Raw genomic sequence first — 17,307 nt, 5'->3', positions numbered from 1 at the left:
CTATGCTCAACGCAAACACCAATCTCGATGGTAGAGGGAGCGTACGATGCTTGATCATATCAACATTGGAAACACTTCCAACACATATCGTCAGCTCACCTTTAGCTAGTCTCCGTTTATTCCGTAGCTTTTATTTCGAGTTACTAACACTTAGCAACCGAACCGGTATCTAATACCCTGGTGCTACTAGGAGTACTAGTAAAGTACACATTAACATAATGTATATCAAATATACTTCTACCGACCTTGCCAGCCTTCTTATCTACCAAGTATCTAGGGTAATTCTGCTCCCGTGGCTGTTCCCTTTATTACAGAAGCACTTAGTCTCGGGTTTGGGTTCAACCTTGGGTTTCTTCACTAGAGCAGCAGCTGATTTGCCGTTTCATGAAGTATCCCTTCTTGCCCTTGCCCTTCTTAAAACTAGTGGTTTCACTAACCATCAACAATTGATGCTCCTTCTTCATTTCTACTTTCGTGGTGTCAAACATCGCGAGTATTTCAAGGATCATCATATCTATCCCTGATATGTTATAGTTCATCACGAAGCTCTAGCAGCTTGGTGGTAATGACTTCGGAGAAACATCACTATCTCATCTGGAAGATCAACTCCCACTCGATTCAAGCGGTTGTTGTACGCAGACAATCTGAGCACAAGTTCAACAATTGAGCTTTTCTCCTTAGTTTGTAGGCTAAGAAAATCGTCGGAGGTCTTATACCTCTTGACGTGGGCACGAGCCTGAAATCCCAATTTCAGCCCTCAAAACATCCCATATGTTTTGCGACGTTTCAAAACCGTCTTCGGTGCCTCAACTCTAAACCGTTTAACTGAACTATCACGTAGTTATCAAAATGTGTATGCCAGATGTTCGCAGCATCACAAACGACGTTTGAGGTTCAGCACACTGAGCGGTGCATTAAGGACATAAGCCTTCTATGAAGCAATGAGGACAATCCTCAGTTTACGGACCTAGTCCGCATAATTGCTACTATCAACTTTCAACTAAATTTTCTCTAGGAACATATCTAAACAGTAGAACTAAAGCGCGAGCTACGACATAATTTGCAAAATCCTTTTTGACTATGTTCAGGATAATCAAGTTCATCTTATGAACTCCCACTCAGATAGACATCCCTCTAGCCGTCTAAGTGATTACATGATCCGAGTCAACTAGGCCGTGTCCGATCATCACGTGAGACGGACTAGTCAACATCGGTGAACATCTTCATGTTGATCGTATCTACCATACGACTCATGCTCGACCTTTCAGTCTTCTGTGTTCCGAGGCCATGTCTGTACATGCTAGGCTCGTCAAGTCAACCTAAGTGTTTGCATGTGTTCCGAGGCCATGTCTGTACATGCTAGGCTCGTCAACACCCGTTGTATTCGAACGTAAGAATCTATACACCCGATCATCACGTGGTGCTTCGAAACTACGAACTGTCGCAACGGTGCACAGTTAGGGGGGACACTTTCTTGAAATTTTAATGAGAGATCATCTTATTTACTACCGTCGTTCTAAGCAAATAAGATGTATAAACATGATAAACATCACATGCAATCAAATAGTGACATGATATGGCCAATATCATATTGCTCCTTTTGATCTCCATCTTCGGGGCTCCATGATCATCAACGTCACCGGCATGACACCATGATCTCCATCATCATGATCTCCATCATTGTGTCTCCATGAAGTTGTCTCGCCAACTATTACTTCTACTACTACAGCTAACGGTTAGCAATAAAGTAAAGTAATTACATGACATTTATGTTGACACGCAGGTCATAAATAAATTAAGACAACTCCTATGGCTCCTGCCGGTTGTCATACTCATCGACATGCAAGTCGTGATTCCTATTACAAGAACATGATCAATATCATACATCACATATATCATTCATCACATCCTTTGGCCATATCACATCACATAGCATACCCTGCAAAAACAAGTTAGACGTCCTCTAATTGTTGTTGCATGTTTTACGTGGCTGCTATGGGTTTCTAGCAAAAACGTTTCTTACCTACGCAAAAACCACAACGTGATATGCCAATTGCTATTTACCCTTCATAAGGATCCTTTTCATCGAATCTGATCCGACTAAAGTGGGAGAGACAGACACCCGCCAGCCACCTTATGCAACTAGTGCATGTTTGTCGGTGGAACCAGTCTCACGTAAGAGTACGTGTAAGGTCGGTCTGGGCCGCTTCATCCCACGATGCCGCCGAATCAAGATAAGACTAGTAACGGCAAGCATATTGAACAAAATCAACGCCCACAACTACTTTGTGTTCTACTCGTGCATAGAAACTACACATAGACCTAGCTCATGATGCCACTGTCGGGGAACGTAGCATAAATTCAAAATTTTCCTACGTGTCACCAAGATCTATCTATGGAGTCATCTAGCAACGAGGGAGGAGTGGATCTACATACCCTTGTAGATCGCGCGCGGAAGCGTTCAAGAGAACGGGGTTGATGGAGTCGTACTCGTCGTGATCCAAATCACCGATGATCCTAGCGCCGAACGGACGGCACCTCCGCGCTCAACACACGTACGGAGCAGCGACGTCTCCTCCTTCTTGATCCAGCAAGGGGGAAGGAGAGGTTGATGGAGATCCAGCAGCACGACGGCATGGTGGAAGTAGCGGGATTCCAACAGGGCTTCGCCAAGCGCTGCGGGAGGAGGGAGATGTGTCATGGGAGGGAGAGGGAGGCACCAGGGCTTAGGTTTGGTTGCCCTCCCTTCCCCCCACTATATATAGGGCCAAGGGAGAGGAGGAGGGCGCAGCCTTGCCCCTTCCTCCAAGGAAGGGTGCGGCCAAAAGGGGGGGAGGAGTCCATCCTCCCCAAGGCACCTCGGAGGTGCCTTCCCCCTTTAGGACTCTCCCCTCCTCTTGTCCCTTTGGCGCATGGGCCTCTAGGGGCTGGTGCCCTGGCCCATGTAGGCCAAGGCGCACCCGCTACAGCCCATGTGGCCCCCCCGGGTCAGGTGGCCCCACCCGGTTGACCCCCGGGACCCTTCCGGTGGTCTCGGTACAATACCGGTGACCCCGAAACTTGTCCCGATAGCCGAAATAGCAGTTCCTATATATAATTCTTTACCTCCGGACCATTCCGGAACTCCTCGTGACGTCCGGGATCTCATCCGGGACTCCGAACAACTTTCGGGTTACCGCATACTAATATCTCTATAACCCTAGCGTCACCGAACCTTAAGTGTGTAGACCCTACGGGTTCGGGAGACATGCAGACATGACCGAGATGACTCTCCGGTCAATAACCAACAGCGGGATCTGGATACCCATGTTGGCTCCCACATGTTCCACGATGATCTCATCGGATGAACCACGATGTCAAGGACTTAATCAATCCCGTATACAATTCCCTTTGTCTATCGATACGACACTTGCCCGAGATTCGATCGTCGGTATCCCGATACCTTGTTCAATCTCGTTACCGGCAAGTCTCTTTACTCGTTCCGTAACACATCATCCCGTGATCAACTCCTTGATCACATTGTGCACATTATGATGATGTCCTACCGAGTGGGCCCAGAGATACCTCTCCGTTTACACGGAGTGACAAATCCCAGTCTCGATTCGTGCCAACCCAACAGACACTTTCGGAGATACCCGTAGTGTACCTTTATAGCCACCCAGTTACGTTGTGACGTTTGGCACACCCAAATCACTCCTACGGTATCCGGGAGTTGCACAATCTCATGGTCTAAGGAAATGATACTTAACATTAGAAAAGCTTTAGCATACGAACTACACGATCTAGTGCTATGCTTAGGATTGGGTCTTGTCCATCACATCATTCTCCTAATGATGTGATCCCGTTATCAACGACATCCAATGTCCATGGTCAGGAAACCGTAACCATCTATTGATCAACGAGCTAGTCAACTAGAGGCTTACTAGGGACATGGTGTTGTCTATGTATCCACACATGTATCTGAGTTTCCTATCAATACAATTCTAGCATGGATAATAAACGATTATCATGAACAAGGAAATATAATAATAATCAATTTATTATTGCCTCTACGGCATATTTCCAACAGAACGCCCTTGGGGCAGGCGAATTTGTGGCTTGGCATTTTGTCAAACAGGTTGTAGGCAGTGGTGGAGAAATTTTTTGATTGAAACTCTGAGGCTAGGATCTATGGCTCTGAATACCAAATGTTAGGTACCCAGTACTATATTGACTCAATCACCATGAATTTGCTTACATCTCTCAAGTTACATGGAGAAAGAAGGAGATCAGAGGAGGGAGACAATGAGGAACCAGAGAAGAGATAGAGAGACGCTAGCCAGCCAAGCCAGGCCGAAGCCTTCCGATCCAAGCCACCTCTTCCATGGGCACCCGTGTGCCTTTTGTAGTTGGAGGCCATCCATCTTCTGGGCCAGATCGATGTGAATAGGGCCGGCCCATAGCAAGGTCGCTGACACCGACGCTCCACAGCCTGCATGAGAGAGCACGCTGTGCTGTGGTGGAGATATGGAATGTGGCTAAACCCACTAGTTACAGAACCAAAAAGAAGGATGTGGTTGCCATGTGGATGCTGGAAAATAGGGATAATCTAAATGACCCAAATTTCGGGAAAGGAAATCAAAATGTAGAAAAACGTTATCTTGAGGGCCCAGGTATGACTATTGTGCGGGCAGGAACTGAACTTGCTTGGAAGTTGCTAGGCTAACCGTCCAAGGGTGGAGAAAGCAAAATTAACAAGGAAGTCGCAGATATGGTGAAAGGACTTGAACACTGGATTCCAGATTTGCAGAAACTTCCCAGCAAAGAAATTGCAGGTATGGTGAAAGGACCTGAACACTGGGATATGAAAGACATGTTGAAGTTCATCTTGGAATCGTGGGTGCGTCTGCTCATGTTTGCGTCCATGTGGTGCAGCAGGGATTCTCATGCCAAGCGACTCAGCTGCGGTGGCGAGCTCACGACCCTCATATGGAACATCACGGAACACACAAAGAACAGTGTCGTGAAAAACCATCTCCAGAAACTTTTCCGTTGAAAATTTCCATGTATCTTCCTCTGCAATAAACTCTGTTGCGATGCTTTTCACCTCAGTAACTGATCTGTACTCTCCTTCAGTCCCTATTCATAGTCATTAACTCTGTTTTTTGCTGGTTTGGTGGTTGAACTCATGTGCTCTCCTTCAGTATCTTTAAGTCTGTATTTTTAGTCATGTTATCTCTGTTTTTTCTGATTTGGTGGTTGCACTCATGTAGTATCTCTGGTCTGTACCCATGTATCTCTGGATTAATTGGTCGTCATTTCCTTACGACCCTTGATCTGCATTATTAGTAAGTGATGTGTCTGAATGTTGATAGATAAAGATCGTGCCATTGTTTTCTGTTGCTATTGCTGCCTTACTTTGGTCTATGTGGAAAACGAGAAATAAATCTTGTTTTCAAAGCCTTCTACCTAGAGATCCTATTGATGTAATTTTTACTCTATGCTCTACACTGGATTCTTGGACTGTTCTGCAGAAAAAAGGGGTGCGGTGCTAAACATTCTTACAGAGAAGCTCATGACTGGAATTGTGTGTGCTTCAAAAGGCACCCGGAACACAGAATTTTCACCCTTAACTGAGAAGTATGAAATTTTTGATTCATTTTCAATCCTTAATTAAAGAACTACTGTATTTTCAATCCTTCTTGAGGAACCCAGTTTTTGTTGTACTCTGTATCGGCCCGGTGCCCCAGGACCTATAACTTGTTAATTTCTATTTGGGCACTATGTATTTCTTCTATACCAAAAAAAAGCTTCCTGGTGATAGAGCGTTAAGTGAGTCAATCAAACTAGAAAGAAAAGGAAAAAAGACAAAAGAAATTCTTGCATGAATCTTAGCGTAAAATCAATGACATAAGACTTAGATGTGCAATACTTAGAGCACATCTAGATGTACTTTAACAAAACTGCATTTTAATATCCGAATTGGATGAGTTTTGATTTTTTTTAACCAATGTTCAATTTTTTGCGAAAGTAACCAATGTTCATGTAGCAAATCAATCTCTAGAGTTTTGCTTATTCGTATTTTTAAATGTTGATGTCAATTCTTTTTTTGGACAAGATACCAAATTTACACATTTATTCCTATATAAAAATAATTTACACTACTAAATGGAATTTACACGTTTATTGACAGTGGAACTCATGAGGCGGAGTCCGATGCGAGGCGCTCCGCCTCGCGCTCAAGGCTTCCAAGTGCCTCGCGAGGGAGGAGTGCAAGGCGAAGACGGCACGACACACGAGGGAGCAGGCCCGTGCCATCCGTCGTCCGTACGGCCAGGGCCGGCCCTGGGGAGGGGCAGGGGGGCGGCCGCCCCGGGCCCCCACAAGGTAGGGGCCCCCAACCAGGTATGTACAAGGTATATACGTATAGCAGGCTGTAGGCCCATGTCAAACAAAATAGCCAAAGGCGAGGCCTTTCATCAGCCTTTCACGCACACGCACAGGCTCGCAAGCGAAACGAGCCGCAGCGGCAGGATTAGCGACATGCACGGCTTGATTAGCGATCGCTTTCCTTCGTCGTCCTCCATGTTAAAAAAAGACAACAATATGCTATCCTTTCACAGCTTCACCTAGAAAAAAAAAGGCCGATCATGATCCTGTCGATTCTCGACAGTTCGACCCGTCTCATCACGCAGGCTCCCAGCCCTAGGCCGCCGCCCGCCGTCGCCGACGCGCCGTACTGCAGGTCTGCCGACTGCCATATGCCTCTTGCTAATTTCTAATTCTCTTTTCCTAATCCCCTTCCTAATACAGTTCACAGCTGATTTCAATTCAGGGGGCCCTCAGTCTTGGTCAATTGCTCATTGCTCTCCGAGTCTAGGCGCTGCAAACAGCACTCGGACTGACGCTATCAGAATTCAGATCATCAGAACCAGGTATACTATATTTGTGTTTGGCCGTCCCTTGATGCGTATGTGGTACTGTTCAATAATTGATGCAAAAATTACTTTTTCAGGATTGTGTTTTAGCATGCCTCCGAGAAATAGGAAGTATGCATCAGGTAGCAAAAAAAGGAAAAAGAAGAAGGCCGCAGATAAATTGGTACAATCACAACATGGACATGTGCACAGATATTTCAAGCGTACTTCCACTACTTCGATAAACCGAGGTGATGAGTTGGCGATAGTTGACATAGAGGAAAAGCAACAAAATAATGTGAATTCAGAATCCGATCAGCAAGAAGAAAATGCCGACACCAACATCGACAACAACAATGTAAGTGGCTCCGAGAATATAGGTAATTCATCGGATGCACAAGGACAGTCTCCTAGTGTTGATGAACCAGTCTATACTCCTGATATTTATGATCCAAGAAATTGGGATAATCTTGACAATAAAGCAAGAGATGTATTAGTTGAGAAAGGGCCAATGAGAGAGGAAGAGGATAAAATGGAATACCGTGTAGATGATGCAGGAAGGCATTTTTCCTATGTTCATTATCATAGGAAATTAAGCAATGGAGAGAAACATGATAGAAAATGGCTAGTTTATTCAGAAGGTGTTGACAAAGTTTTTTGCTTTTGTTGTAAGATCTTCAAGTCTAGCAGGAGCAGGAGTCAGAGTTCCTTAGCACATGACGGATTATATCATTGGTTCATCTGATGTAGAGGTATATGATCTTATTTCTGAATTGAAGATTATGAGATTCACTTTGCCAAATGGCGTAATGTCTGCCATGGAGATTTTTGGGCATGTCAGAAAAGTTGATTGTTATCCAAATATCTTCATTGCTTATCGCATCTTATTTACTGTGCCTGTGACGGTCGCATCGGCTGAAAGAAGCTTTTCAAAGCTGAAATTGTTGAAGAATTATTTGAGGTCAACAATGACTCAAGAGAGGTTAAATGGTTTGGCTACATCATGCATCGAGAAGAAATTATTGGATGAGATTGACATCGACCCCATCATAAGCGACTTTGCATCGAGGAATGTTAGAAGAATTTTTTAAGGTATTATGTATAAATTATTTGATACGCACACTGCTTTTGAATGCATTGGAGTTTTATTGCTAAATATTCATATATACATACATTTATTTTTACTACTATGATGTGTTTACTAAGGGCCCCGGATTTTAGGTTCGCCCCGGGTCCCCAAAATCTCAGGACCGGCCCTGCGTACGGCTATCACAAAAAAATAGATTCTTTTTGAATATTCTTATTATTTTTTGGATTTTTATTATTTTACTCTTCATCGGGGTACATTTGAGCTCGGAGCAAATACTCCACGTCCAGCCTTTTCATCCTTAACTGAGAAGTATTGCTGATGAGAGATTGATTCATTTTCAATCCTTAAAGAACTACTCCTTCTGTCCCGAATTACTTGTCGCAGAAATGGATGTATCTAAATGTATTTTTAATTATAGATACATTAATTTCTATTCATTTATGCGACAAATAAACCGGGAGAGGGAGTATTTTAATCCTTCGCTGTAACATGTTTTTGCTATACTCTGTATCGACCCGGTGCCCGAGGAGCTTGTTGAGTTTTCTATTTGGGCACTATGTATCTCTTATACAAAAAATTCTTCTTGATGATAGATTTTTCATTTTAATATCCGAATTGGATGAGTTTTAATTTTCTTTTAGCCAATGTTCCATTTTTTTCCCTCTCTCCTAAGGTGACTTGGGAAACCCTTCCTCCTCTCGATCTTCGCCGGCGAGCCTGTTGATTCGCTTTCCCTCCGCCTGCCGCTCCGGCGGCCGGTGGTGGGGAGGAGAATCATGGTGTCTCGACTCCAGCTAGTAGATGTGTATGGTTTTAGTCCTTGTAGGGGCGGTGTTTGGACGGATGGCGGCGCTCCTTCTTCGAGTCACTCTTTCGGGTTCCGATCCTCCTCTAGTTCGTTCGTTGGGACGGATTAGACGGAGCTTCGGTGTAGATTCCTATCAGCTCCTTGGGGCGGTGAGGTTAGAGTTTCTCGTCGTGCGTACGTAGCGACGATATCTGGTGTCAGGTTCTTCAGATTGATTGACGGATTCAGCGATGACGAATGCGGCTTCAGGGCGCTGGTCCTTAGGGACACGTGCATGAAGACTCCCCGGTTGTCGTCGATAAGGTCGGGCCGGCTCCGGTATGGGAGCGACGATAGCGGCGCGTCGGCGGGTCGTTCTGGTAGCGGCAATGGTCGTTCGGTGGTCCATGAACCTCAATGAAAATTTTATTATGTTTGAGGCGCTTTGTACTTTTGGTGAATCTTTATAATAGATTTGATCCTTTTCGCACAAAAAAATCTCTAGCGTCTTGCTTATTCATATATTTTAATTGTGATGCCAATTCTTTTTTTTGGACAAGATACAAATTTACACGTTTATTCCTACATAAAAATAACGTACACTACTAATTGGAATTTACACTTTTTTTTTGGCAATTTACACGAACCATGGGCCACAAGCAAAATCAATCCTATCCAGCCAAGCCCAAAATAGCGTCCACGAAAGCCAGCCGTCCGATCTGGAACCCCTAGATCCAACAGCTTATATTCTCCCGCCTACTTATACTTATATATCGCCAGACCCTTCCATACCCTAGCCTCCATTCCACCCCGCCGCCCAGCCCAAACCCAACCCCGCCGCCGCCACTGCCGTCGCCGCCGCAGCGCGCGGAGGCGACCACCCCGCCTTCGCCAAGATGCAGATCTTCGTGAAGACCCTGACGGGCAAGACCATCACGCTGGAGGTGGAGTCCTCGGACACCATCGACAACGTCAAGGCCAAGATCCAGGACAAGGAGGGGATCCCGCCGGACCAGCAGCGTCTCATCTTCGCCGGCAAGCAGCTCGAGGACGGCCGCACCCTCGCCGACTACAACATCCAGAAGGAGTCCACCCTCCACCTGGTGCTCCGCCTCCGCGGTGGCGCCAAGAAGCGCAAGAAGAAGACGTACACCAAGCCCAAGAAGCAAAAGCACAAGCACAAGAAGGTGAAGCTCGCCGTCCTCCAGTTCTACAAGGTCGACGACGCCACCGGCAAGGTAACCAGGCTCAGGAAGGAGTGCCCCAACGCCGATTGCGGCGCCGGGACCTTCATGGCCAACCACTTCGACCGCCACTACTGCGGCAAGTGCGGCCTCACCTATGTCTACAACCAGAAGGCTTAGAGGTGGCTTGCGTTTGCTCTGCTCTTTTACCTATCGAGGATAGAACTCATTTATATGTGTCCCTGTTTGTATTTGAAAACTGAAACCTTGGAGTATTATGTTTCCTAGATATTTGATTGCCTAATGCTGAGATGCTATGCGAGCTTAAATTTTGGTCATTTTGAATGACGTTAATCTATCTCATGGCAGCTATCGTATTTTATGCTTTGTTGATCTGATGGTGATGTGATCATGGAGCGTGTATCTTTTGATACATGTGTTCTTGAGCTTAACCCTTTATTGCAGGTGTCACTAGCCAATAGCTATGCATGGGTTCACATGTAGATGAATATTTTGCTATTGCTGTTTTGTCATGTGTTGATTGTTGAGGGGTGTCATCTTTGTCACTTGCAATTAGAATTCTATTCTTTCCAAGCGATTGTGCGGTTTGTTTGTTCTAGGTAGTATATTTTGCTATTGCTGTTTTGTCATGTGTTGATTTTTGTGGGGTGTGATCTTTCTCACTTGCAATTAGAATTCTGTTCATTCCAAGCGATTCCGTGGTTTGTTTGTTCTAGGTATATTTGTTAGTTCATACCTAGATCTGTCTGAAACTCTGAATATACATACCTGGTCACCTTGCTGTAGACAGTGGCAGTGCGATGATTGCTAGTGTGGAGCATAGTGCTGCCTTGTGGTTTAGCCATCAGTTTTGTTTGTATTCACCATTGCTTTGCCTACCCGTGGTGGTAATTTTGGTTGAATCTGTGAATATATCTAGTTTCCTTGTGGACAGTGGCAGTGTGATGATTGCTAGTGTCGAGCATAGTGCTGCCCTGTGGTTTAGCCATCAGTTTTGTGTATTCACAGTTGCTTTCCTTGTGGTGGTTTTTGGTTGAATCTGTGAATATATCTAGTTACCTTGCTGTGGACAGTGGCATTGCGATGGTTGCTAGTGTGGAGCATAGTGCTGCCTTGTTGTTTAGCCATCAGTTTTGGGTGTGTTCACCATTGCCTTGCCTACCTGTGGTCGTACTTTGATTGGGTCTATCATACCATATGTCTGTCGGTTTACAGCTGTAGTTGACTTCCGTTCTTCTCTTTTTGGTTTGTTCTTGGGTTGTGACAAGTCATTTAACATACGGTCAAGATCTGTAATTTACAACTAGTACAGAAGGTGGCTTCGATGCATTAGAATTAAAACGCCAACTTGTCACTGAACTTTTATGAGAATAAGCAAAAGTGCAACAGTAATTCAGTTGTTTATTTTTCATGTCTGTTGCAACAAGGCAGTTCAGTTATTTGAATTCTCATCTACAGATATTTTAGTTTATTCATTATGCCTCTACAGATTCCCATTTGATGTAATTATCCAAATATGTACATTTATGTAGCCATGATCTGCATTTCTATTTTTGCATCCCTATTATCCAAATTCATCTCTGAAGAAATGCTGCAAAGTCCTTGCCTGTCATTTATCCATCTGTTTTGTGTTCCATCATTAACCATTGCCTGCCCTGGGTGCATTTCATTGGTAATTCTGGTTGGATTCACAAAATTGTGTGGTCATACCATATCTGTGCATGTGGTTACAACCTTTGATATATCTGTGCATGTGTTGTTTGTCATGGATATTTTTCTGGACGTGGCATTAGTTTGCATATGCCAAATTTCTATGGCATGGAGTAATTTATAATTGCAAGTGTGGTAATAACTGGACATGTTCAGAAACTTGCTTAGTTTTTGTCAATTTGATTTCTGAAATGGCCCAATGCTATTTGCAACGGACAAAAACACGTTTGGTTGTTCAACGGTTATTGTGGTTTGTATTTGTCATGCCATGCCAATGATCATGCAGCTGGAATTACTGTTTGCTGCCGCCGTTGTTGTGACTGTTTGACTGATCTTAGTTGTGCCGGACTCTATTTGTGGTGAGCTTAGAACGTTGCTTAATAATGTTGGGCATTTCCGCTCAGTCATACACTATGTGGCCTCGGTATGTTAGGCGAAAGCATGGCATGCACCAGTTACATCATCCTTCATGCATTTTTGGAATTGGTCGTCTCAAGATTGCATATTTAGAATTGATTGACATGTTACACTCTCGAACAGCTATGCCCAGAATGTTGTTGCAAAGTAACAAACCATGAGTGATGGTTGGCACACGGTGGAATCAAATTCCATGCCGCAAACACCACTAAAATTGGGATACAAACTAAATATCACTTGGGCACCGTTTGAGTGTTGATATTGGGGCTTACAATTGGATATTGGCATTGGGACGGCCTGAATGTTGTTGTTTGGATGGTCGTATTCGTGATTGGAATCGAAGCTGAATATTGGGCGAACCCCGGCAGCATCCCCCTCAGTCCCTTCTCTAATTTGGAGGGTGCCCGCTTGTTTTTCATGGGAATTTAGGAGTGTGTACATGTCACTTACCTGTTAAGTGTGAGGCTCCCTTGGAAAAACAAAAGAAGCGATGCCCGAGAAGAGACCAGAAGTTGCGCGATTCGTGAGTGGCAACAAATGTTCCTTCTTTTGCGAATGTAACCAATGTTGGAATTTGTAGAGCCTTGCTTGTTTATATGTTTTATAATTGTGAGGCCAATTCTTTTGCTAGGCAAGATATAAAACTTACACGTTTATTCTTTCATAAAAATAATTTGCAGTACTAAATTGAATTTACACGTTTCTAGGTGTCAATGTAATTTACACTTTTTGGGGGGCAAGTGAACGGAATATACATGTTCATATTGACAGTGGAACGAACCCTCCTGACGAGTCATGGGCCACAAGCATAATCAATCCGATACAGCCCAGCCCAAAATACCATCCACGAAAGCCAGCCGTCCGATCTGATCCGACAGCTCATATTCTCCTGCCGATTGTACTTATAGAAAGCCTGACTCTCCCTTCACCCTAGCCCGCATACCGCCGCCCAACCCCCACCCCAGCGCAGCAGCAGCCGCCGCCACCGTCGCCGCCGCAGCGCGCGGAGGCGACCACCCCACCGCCGCCAAGATGCAGATCTTCGTGAAGACCCTGACGGGTAAGACCATCACGCTGGAGGTGGAGTCGTCGGACACCATCGACAACGTCAAGGCCAAGATCCAGGACAAGGAGGGGATCCCGCCGGACCAGCAGCGCCTCATCTTCGCCGGCAAGCAGCTCGAGGACGGCCGCACCCTCGCCGACTACAACATCCAGAAGGAGTCCACCCTCCACCTGGTGCTCCGCCTCCGCGGTGGCGCCAAGAAGCGCAAGAAGAAGACGTACACCAAGCCCAAGAAGCAAAAGCACAAGCACAAGAAGGTGAAGCTCGCCGTCCTCCAGTTCTACAAGGTCGACGACGCCACTGGTAAGGTCACCAGGCTCAGGAAGGAGTGCCCCAACGCTGAGTGCGGCGCCGGGACCTTCATGGCAAACCACTTCGACCGCCACTACTGCGGCAAGTGCGGCCTCACCTACGTCTACAACCAGAAGGCTTAGAGGTGGCTTGCGATTGCTCTTCAAATTGAACTCATTTATATGTGTCCCGTTTGTCTTTGAAAACTGAAACCTTGGAGTATTATGTTATCTTTCCTGGATATTACTGATATGCGATGTGGGCTTAAATTTTGGTCATTCTGATGACGTTAATCTATTTCATGTCGGCTATCATTTTTTATGCTTTGTTGTTCTGATGGTGATAAGATCGTAGAACATGTATCTTGTTGATACATGTGTTCTTGCAGGTTTTACTAGCCCATAGATATTTTGCTATTGCTGTTTGTCATGTGTTTATTGTTGAGGTAGTGTGATCTTTGTCACTTGCAAGTAGAATTCAGTTCATTCCAAGAGATCGTGTGGTTGGTTTGTTCTAGATATGTGTTATTTCATACCTAGATGTGTCTGAAACTGTGAATATACCCGGTTACCTTGCTTTAGACAGTGGCAGTGTGATGATCGCTAGTGTGGATCATAGTGCTGCCTTTTGGTTTATCATCAGTTTTGTGTGTGTTCACCATTCACCATTGGTCCATTGCTTTGCCTACCTGTGGTGGTAATTTTGGTTGAATATGTGAGTATATCTAGTTTCCTTGTTGTGGACAGTGGCAGTGCGATGATTGCTAGTGTGGAGCATAGTGGCTAGTGCTGCCCTGTGGTTTAGCCATCAGTTTTGTGTGTGTTCACCATTGCTTACCTTGTGGTGGTAATTTTGGTTTAGTTGTGAATATATCCAGTTACCTTGCTGTGGACAGTGGCAGTGTGATTGCTAGTGTGGAGTATGGTGCTGCCTTGTGGTTTGGCCATCAGATTTGTGTGTGTTCACCATTTACCATTGCCTACCTCTGGTATTTTGGCTGTTAAGTATTGCTCTTCTTTTTTTAGTTTGTTCATGGGTTGTGATTAGTCATTTAACATATGTTAAAGCTCTGTAATTTACAATAGTTTCGATGCATTGGACTTAAAAGGCCCACTTGTCACAAATCTTATGAGAATAAGCAGAAGTGCAACGGCAATTCGGTTATTTATTAATGTCTGTTGCAACAAGGCAGTTAAGTTTCCTGTTTGAATTATCATCTACAGACATGTCAGTTGATTCAAATGCATTTCTATTTTTGCATCCCTTATATTAAGGGTCTGTTCCACAATTCATCTCTGAAGAAATGCAGCATCGTCCATTTTCTCAAGGACATCCTATTATGGTCTCAAATATAATCAGTATCATCTGAACCAACAGGTGTGTTCTTCAGAAAAAAAGATGTGTTCTTATTATGGTCTGAAGAACAATTTTGGATGTTTTTTTTGTTGTTGGTTCTCATATCCAACCTGTCTGTGGCAGAGTTCAAAGAGGAATTTCATAGGAATTCTAGAGGATAGGATTCTTATAGAATTTTTTCCTTTAGAGCCCTTTAGTTCATAGGAATGAATTCCTATTCCTACATAGGATTGGTTTCTATCCTTCACATTTCATAGGAAAATAAAAAAGAGTCTAGACTCAATGGAATTTTTTTTTTGGTGTTAATCAAATGACATCTTGTTTTCTATTCCTACTCATAGGATTTGAGATACATGTCATCTCATTTCCTACAAGATTCCTATTCCTATGATAATTCTATCCTATGAACTAAAAGAGGCCTTAGCCCGTGAAAGGTATCCATGATGCAGATGCAAACGTATTCTCAAGTGTTGGATTTGAGCCTCAAACGTACATGTGAATCAATAGTATCAATCTGCAATACACGTTTAGGAATAACCAATTTCTTCCTCAGCCTTGCAAGTACCCAGGAAACTTCCAGTTCATTCGTCTATCTTGTTGTAGAAACGCCGGCAAGAAAATCAGCATGGGGCGGTTGGTTTCTCAACCGCCGCCCCAAGACTGCCCTAGACGCCTTTTTTATGGGAAACGTTTGGAATCGGCAGGCCGGCCGAAGCTTCGGCCGGTGCCTCACCCACGCGCTTGCTACGTTTTCATATACAGGCGACACGTAACCTGGTGGGATCACGTCTAGTGTCTTATTTCTTTCTGTCCATTACTTTTCTTCCTTTCCGGTGTAATCCTCATCTATTCCCCATCATCTCTCTAAACAAGCCCTCAGCACCACATCCTTCTTTTTTTCAGATCCCGGTGATCTGTTGCTCCGGCAAGCGGTGGCCGGAGTTACTGCAGGGGTTCTGCTACTCCGCCGAGTGGTGGCCGGAGTTACTACAGGGGTGAGGAGCGGTCGTTGCCTGCTGGGAACTGAGCCACCCGCTGCTGCGAGCGGTGGCCGAAGCTGAGTGGGTTGCAGCAATCACGACAGTGCTGCAGCGCTTGTCGCCATGGCCACCCGCAGCTGGGTGCGCTGCTCTCCAAGGTCGGCGTGGCAGGATTTTTGCTACAACCATGTTTTGTTTTTGCTGGAATCAGCCGATGTTTTTGCTACCACCCCAACACCCCAAACTTGCTATCACGGTGATTTTTGCTGGAACCGGTGAACCATTTTGCTACAACCGTTTTGATTTTTGTTACTACCCGGTGTTTGTGGATTTTTGCTACATTCATCTTCATGTGAGTCCTGCAACTCCGTTTTTTGCTTCAACCAGCCATTTGTTTTTGCTGGAACTATCAGACATTTTTGCTGGAACCAGCGATTTCTCATGGATGCGAGTACGGAAACATTTTTCTTCGTTGGGATTGGCAAGTCATTTTTGATACAACTGGCGAGCAGTTTTGCTTCAACCGGCATCTATTTTTGCTGGAACTAGCAATTCCAGAGCTGCGACAACCGATGCTTTTTTAGAGCCGTGACGGGTCGGCACTGGGAGCTGCGACGGCCACCGCGGCGAGACGTGCTGCAAGGTCGCCGGGGCTGCTGGAACGGCGGTCGCGGGGGTGGGTGGGGGGAGGAGGGTGAGGGTGAGGAGGAGGTTTGATACAACCCGGTAGCAAGGGCGGCAAGCAGGCGAGCAATGGCGATCTGGTGAGTAGCAGCGACCCGGCCAGCGACAGCGATCCAACGAGCGACGGTGGTCCGACTAGCTTCGAAGGCCGGTCGTCTTGTTCTCGTCCTGCACCGCGCTCATGTGATTTGGGGGCAAAAGCCAGAGAGAAGAGAGAGAAGAGTGCTTTAAGGACGAAGACCATGATCTAACGGTTAAAACACAGCGTATCGGATGTGTACGGGGCGACCGGCCCAAATTTAGGCCAGCGCGCCGGCGCTTAGTAGTCGCCTTTTTTTATACTAAGCTCGGCCGGCCAAACGCGACACAAATTTGGCTACTAAGATACTACTACTAATAGTAAAAAATTGAAACACAAATTAAAAACAACTAAATACGACCACTAAAATACTACTACTACTAATAATAGTTAGAGAGCTGCTATACACACGATGTTTTTGAAACGATGCATGAACGATGCGCCACATCCAGCCATTGAATCAGAGAATAAAGTGCTTCACATCCATTTGATTGTGAATCGTGCATGCATCGTGCGTGGAGTGTCGTCTGTCTAGTATTTTCGTAATAGTAAGAGAGCTGCTATACACACGACGTTTTTGGAACGATGCATGAACGATGCTCCACATCCAGCCATTGAATCAGAGAATAAAGTGCTACTAATAGTAAAGCCGCCGCTGCCGCCTGTCTTCTACATGCCGAGTAGCCTGTACATCTTGGTGTAGTCGCCGCCGTCTCTGCTACACCCCTTACTAGCGTCTGATGCGG

At 45.1% G+C, this 17,307-nt stretch overlaps 1 protein-coding gene across 1 annotated transcript; it reads left to right on the top strand.

The window, feature by feature from the left end:
* Nucleotides 1–9,560: 9,560 nt before the first annotated feature.
* On the top strand, nt 9,561–13,759 carry LOC119355830 (polyubiquitin 11-like). The gene is made up of 2 exons (XM_037622718.1): nt 9,561–10,134; nt 12,976–13,759. Exons 1-2 carry the CDS (start codon nt 9,670–9,672, stop codon nt 13,603–13,605), a joined length of 1,095 nt encoding a protein of 364 aa, XP_037478615.1. The 5' UTR covers nt 9,561–9,669; the 3' UTR covers nt 13,606–13,759.
* Nucleotides 13,760–17,307: the final 3,548 nt, after the last annotated feature.

Source organism: Triticum dicoccoides, chromosome 1A (assembly GCF_002162155.2).
Source record: "Triticum dicoccoides isolate Atlit2015 ecotype Zavitan chromosome 1A, WEW_v2.0, whole genome shotgun sequence".
Taxonomy (NCBI): Eukaryota; Viridiplantae; Streptophyta; class Magnoliopsida; order Poales; family Poaceae; genus Triticum; species Triticum dicoccoides.
This window is presented reverse-complemented; position numbering and strand designations above follow the sequence as displayed.

Bases quoted from the DNA above. Each gene is read 5' to 3' on its own strand.
- LOC119355830 (XM_037622718.1), top strand. From the start codon at position 9,670: ATGCAGATCTTCGTGAAGACCCTGACGGGCAAGACCATCACGCTGGAG. The intron at 10,135-12,975 runs TAGAGGTGGCTT...CGTCCGATCTGA, and splicing joins ATGTCTACAACCAGAAGGCT to TCCGACAGCTCATATTCTCC.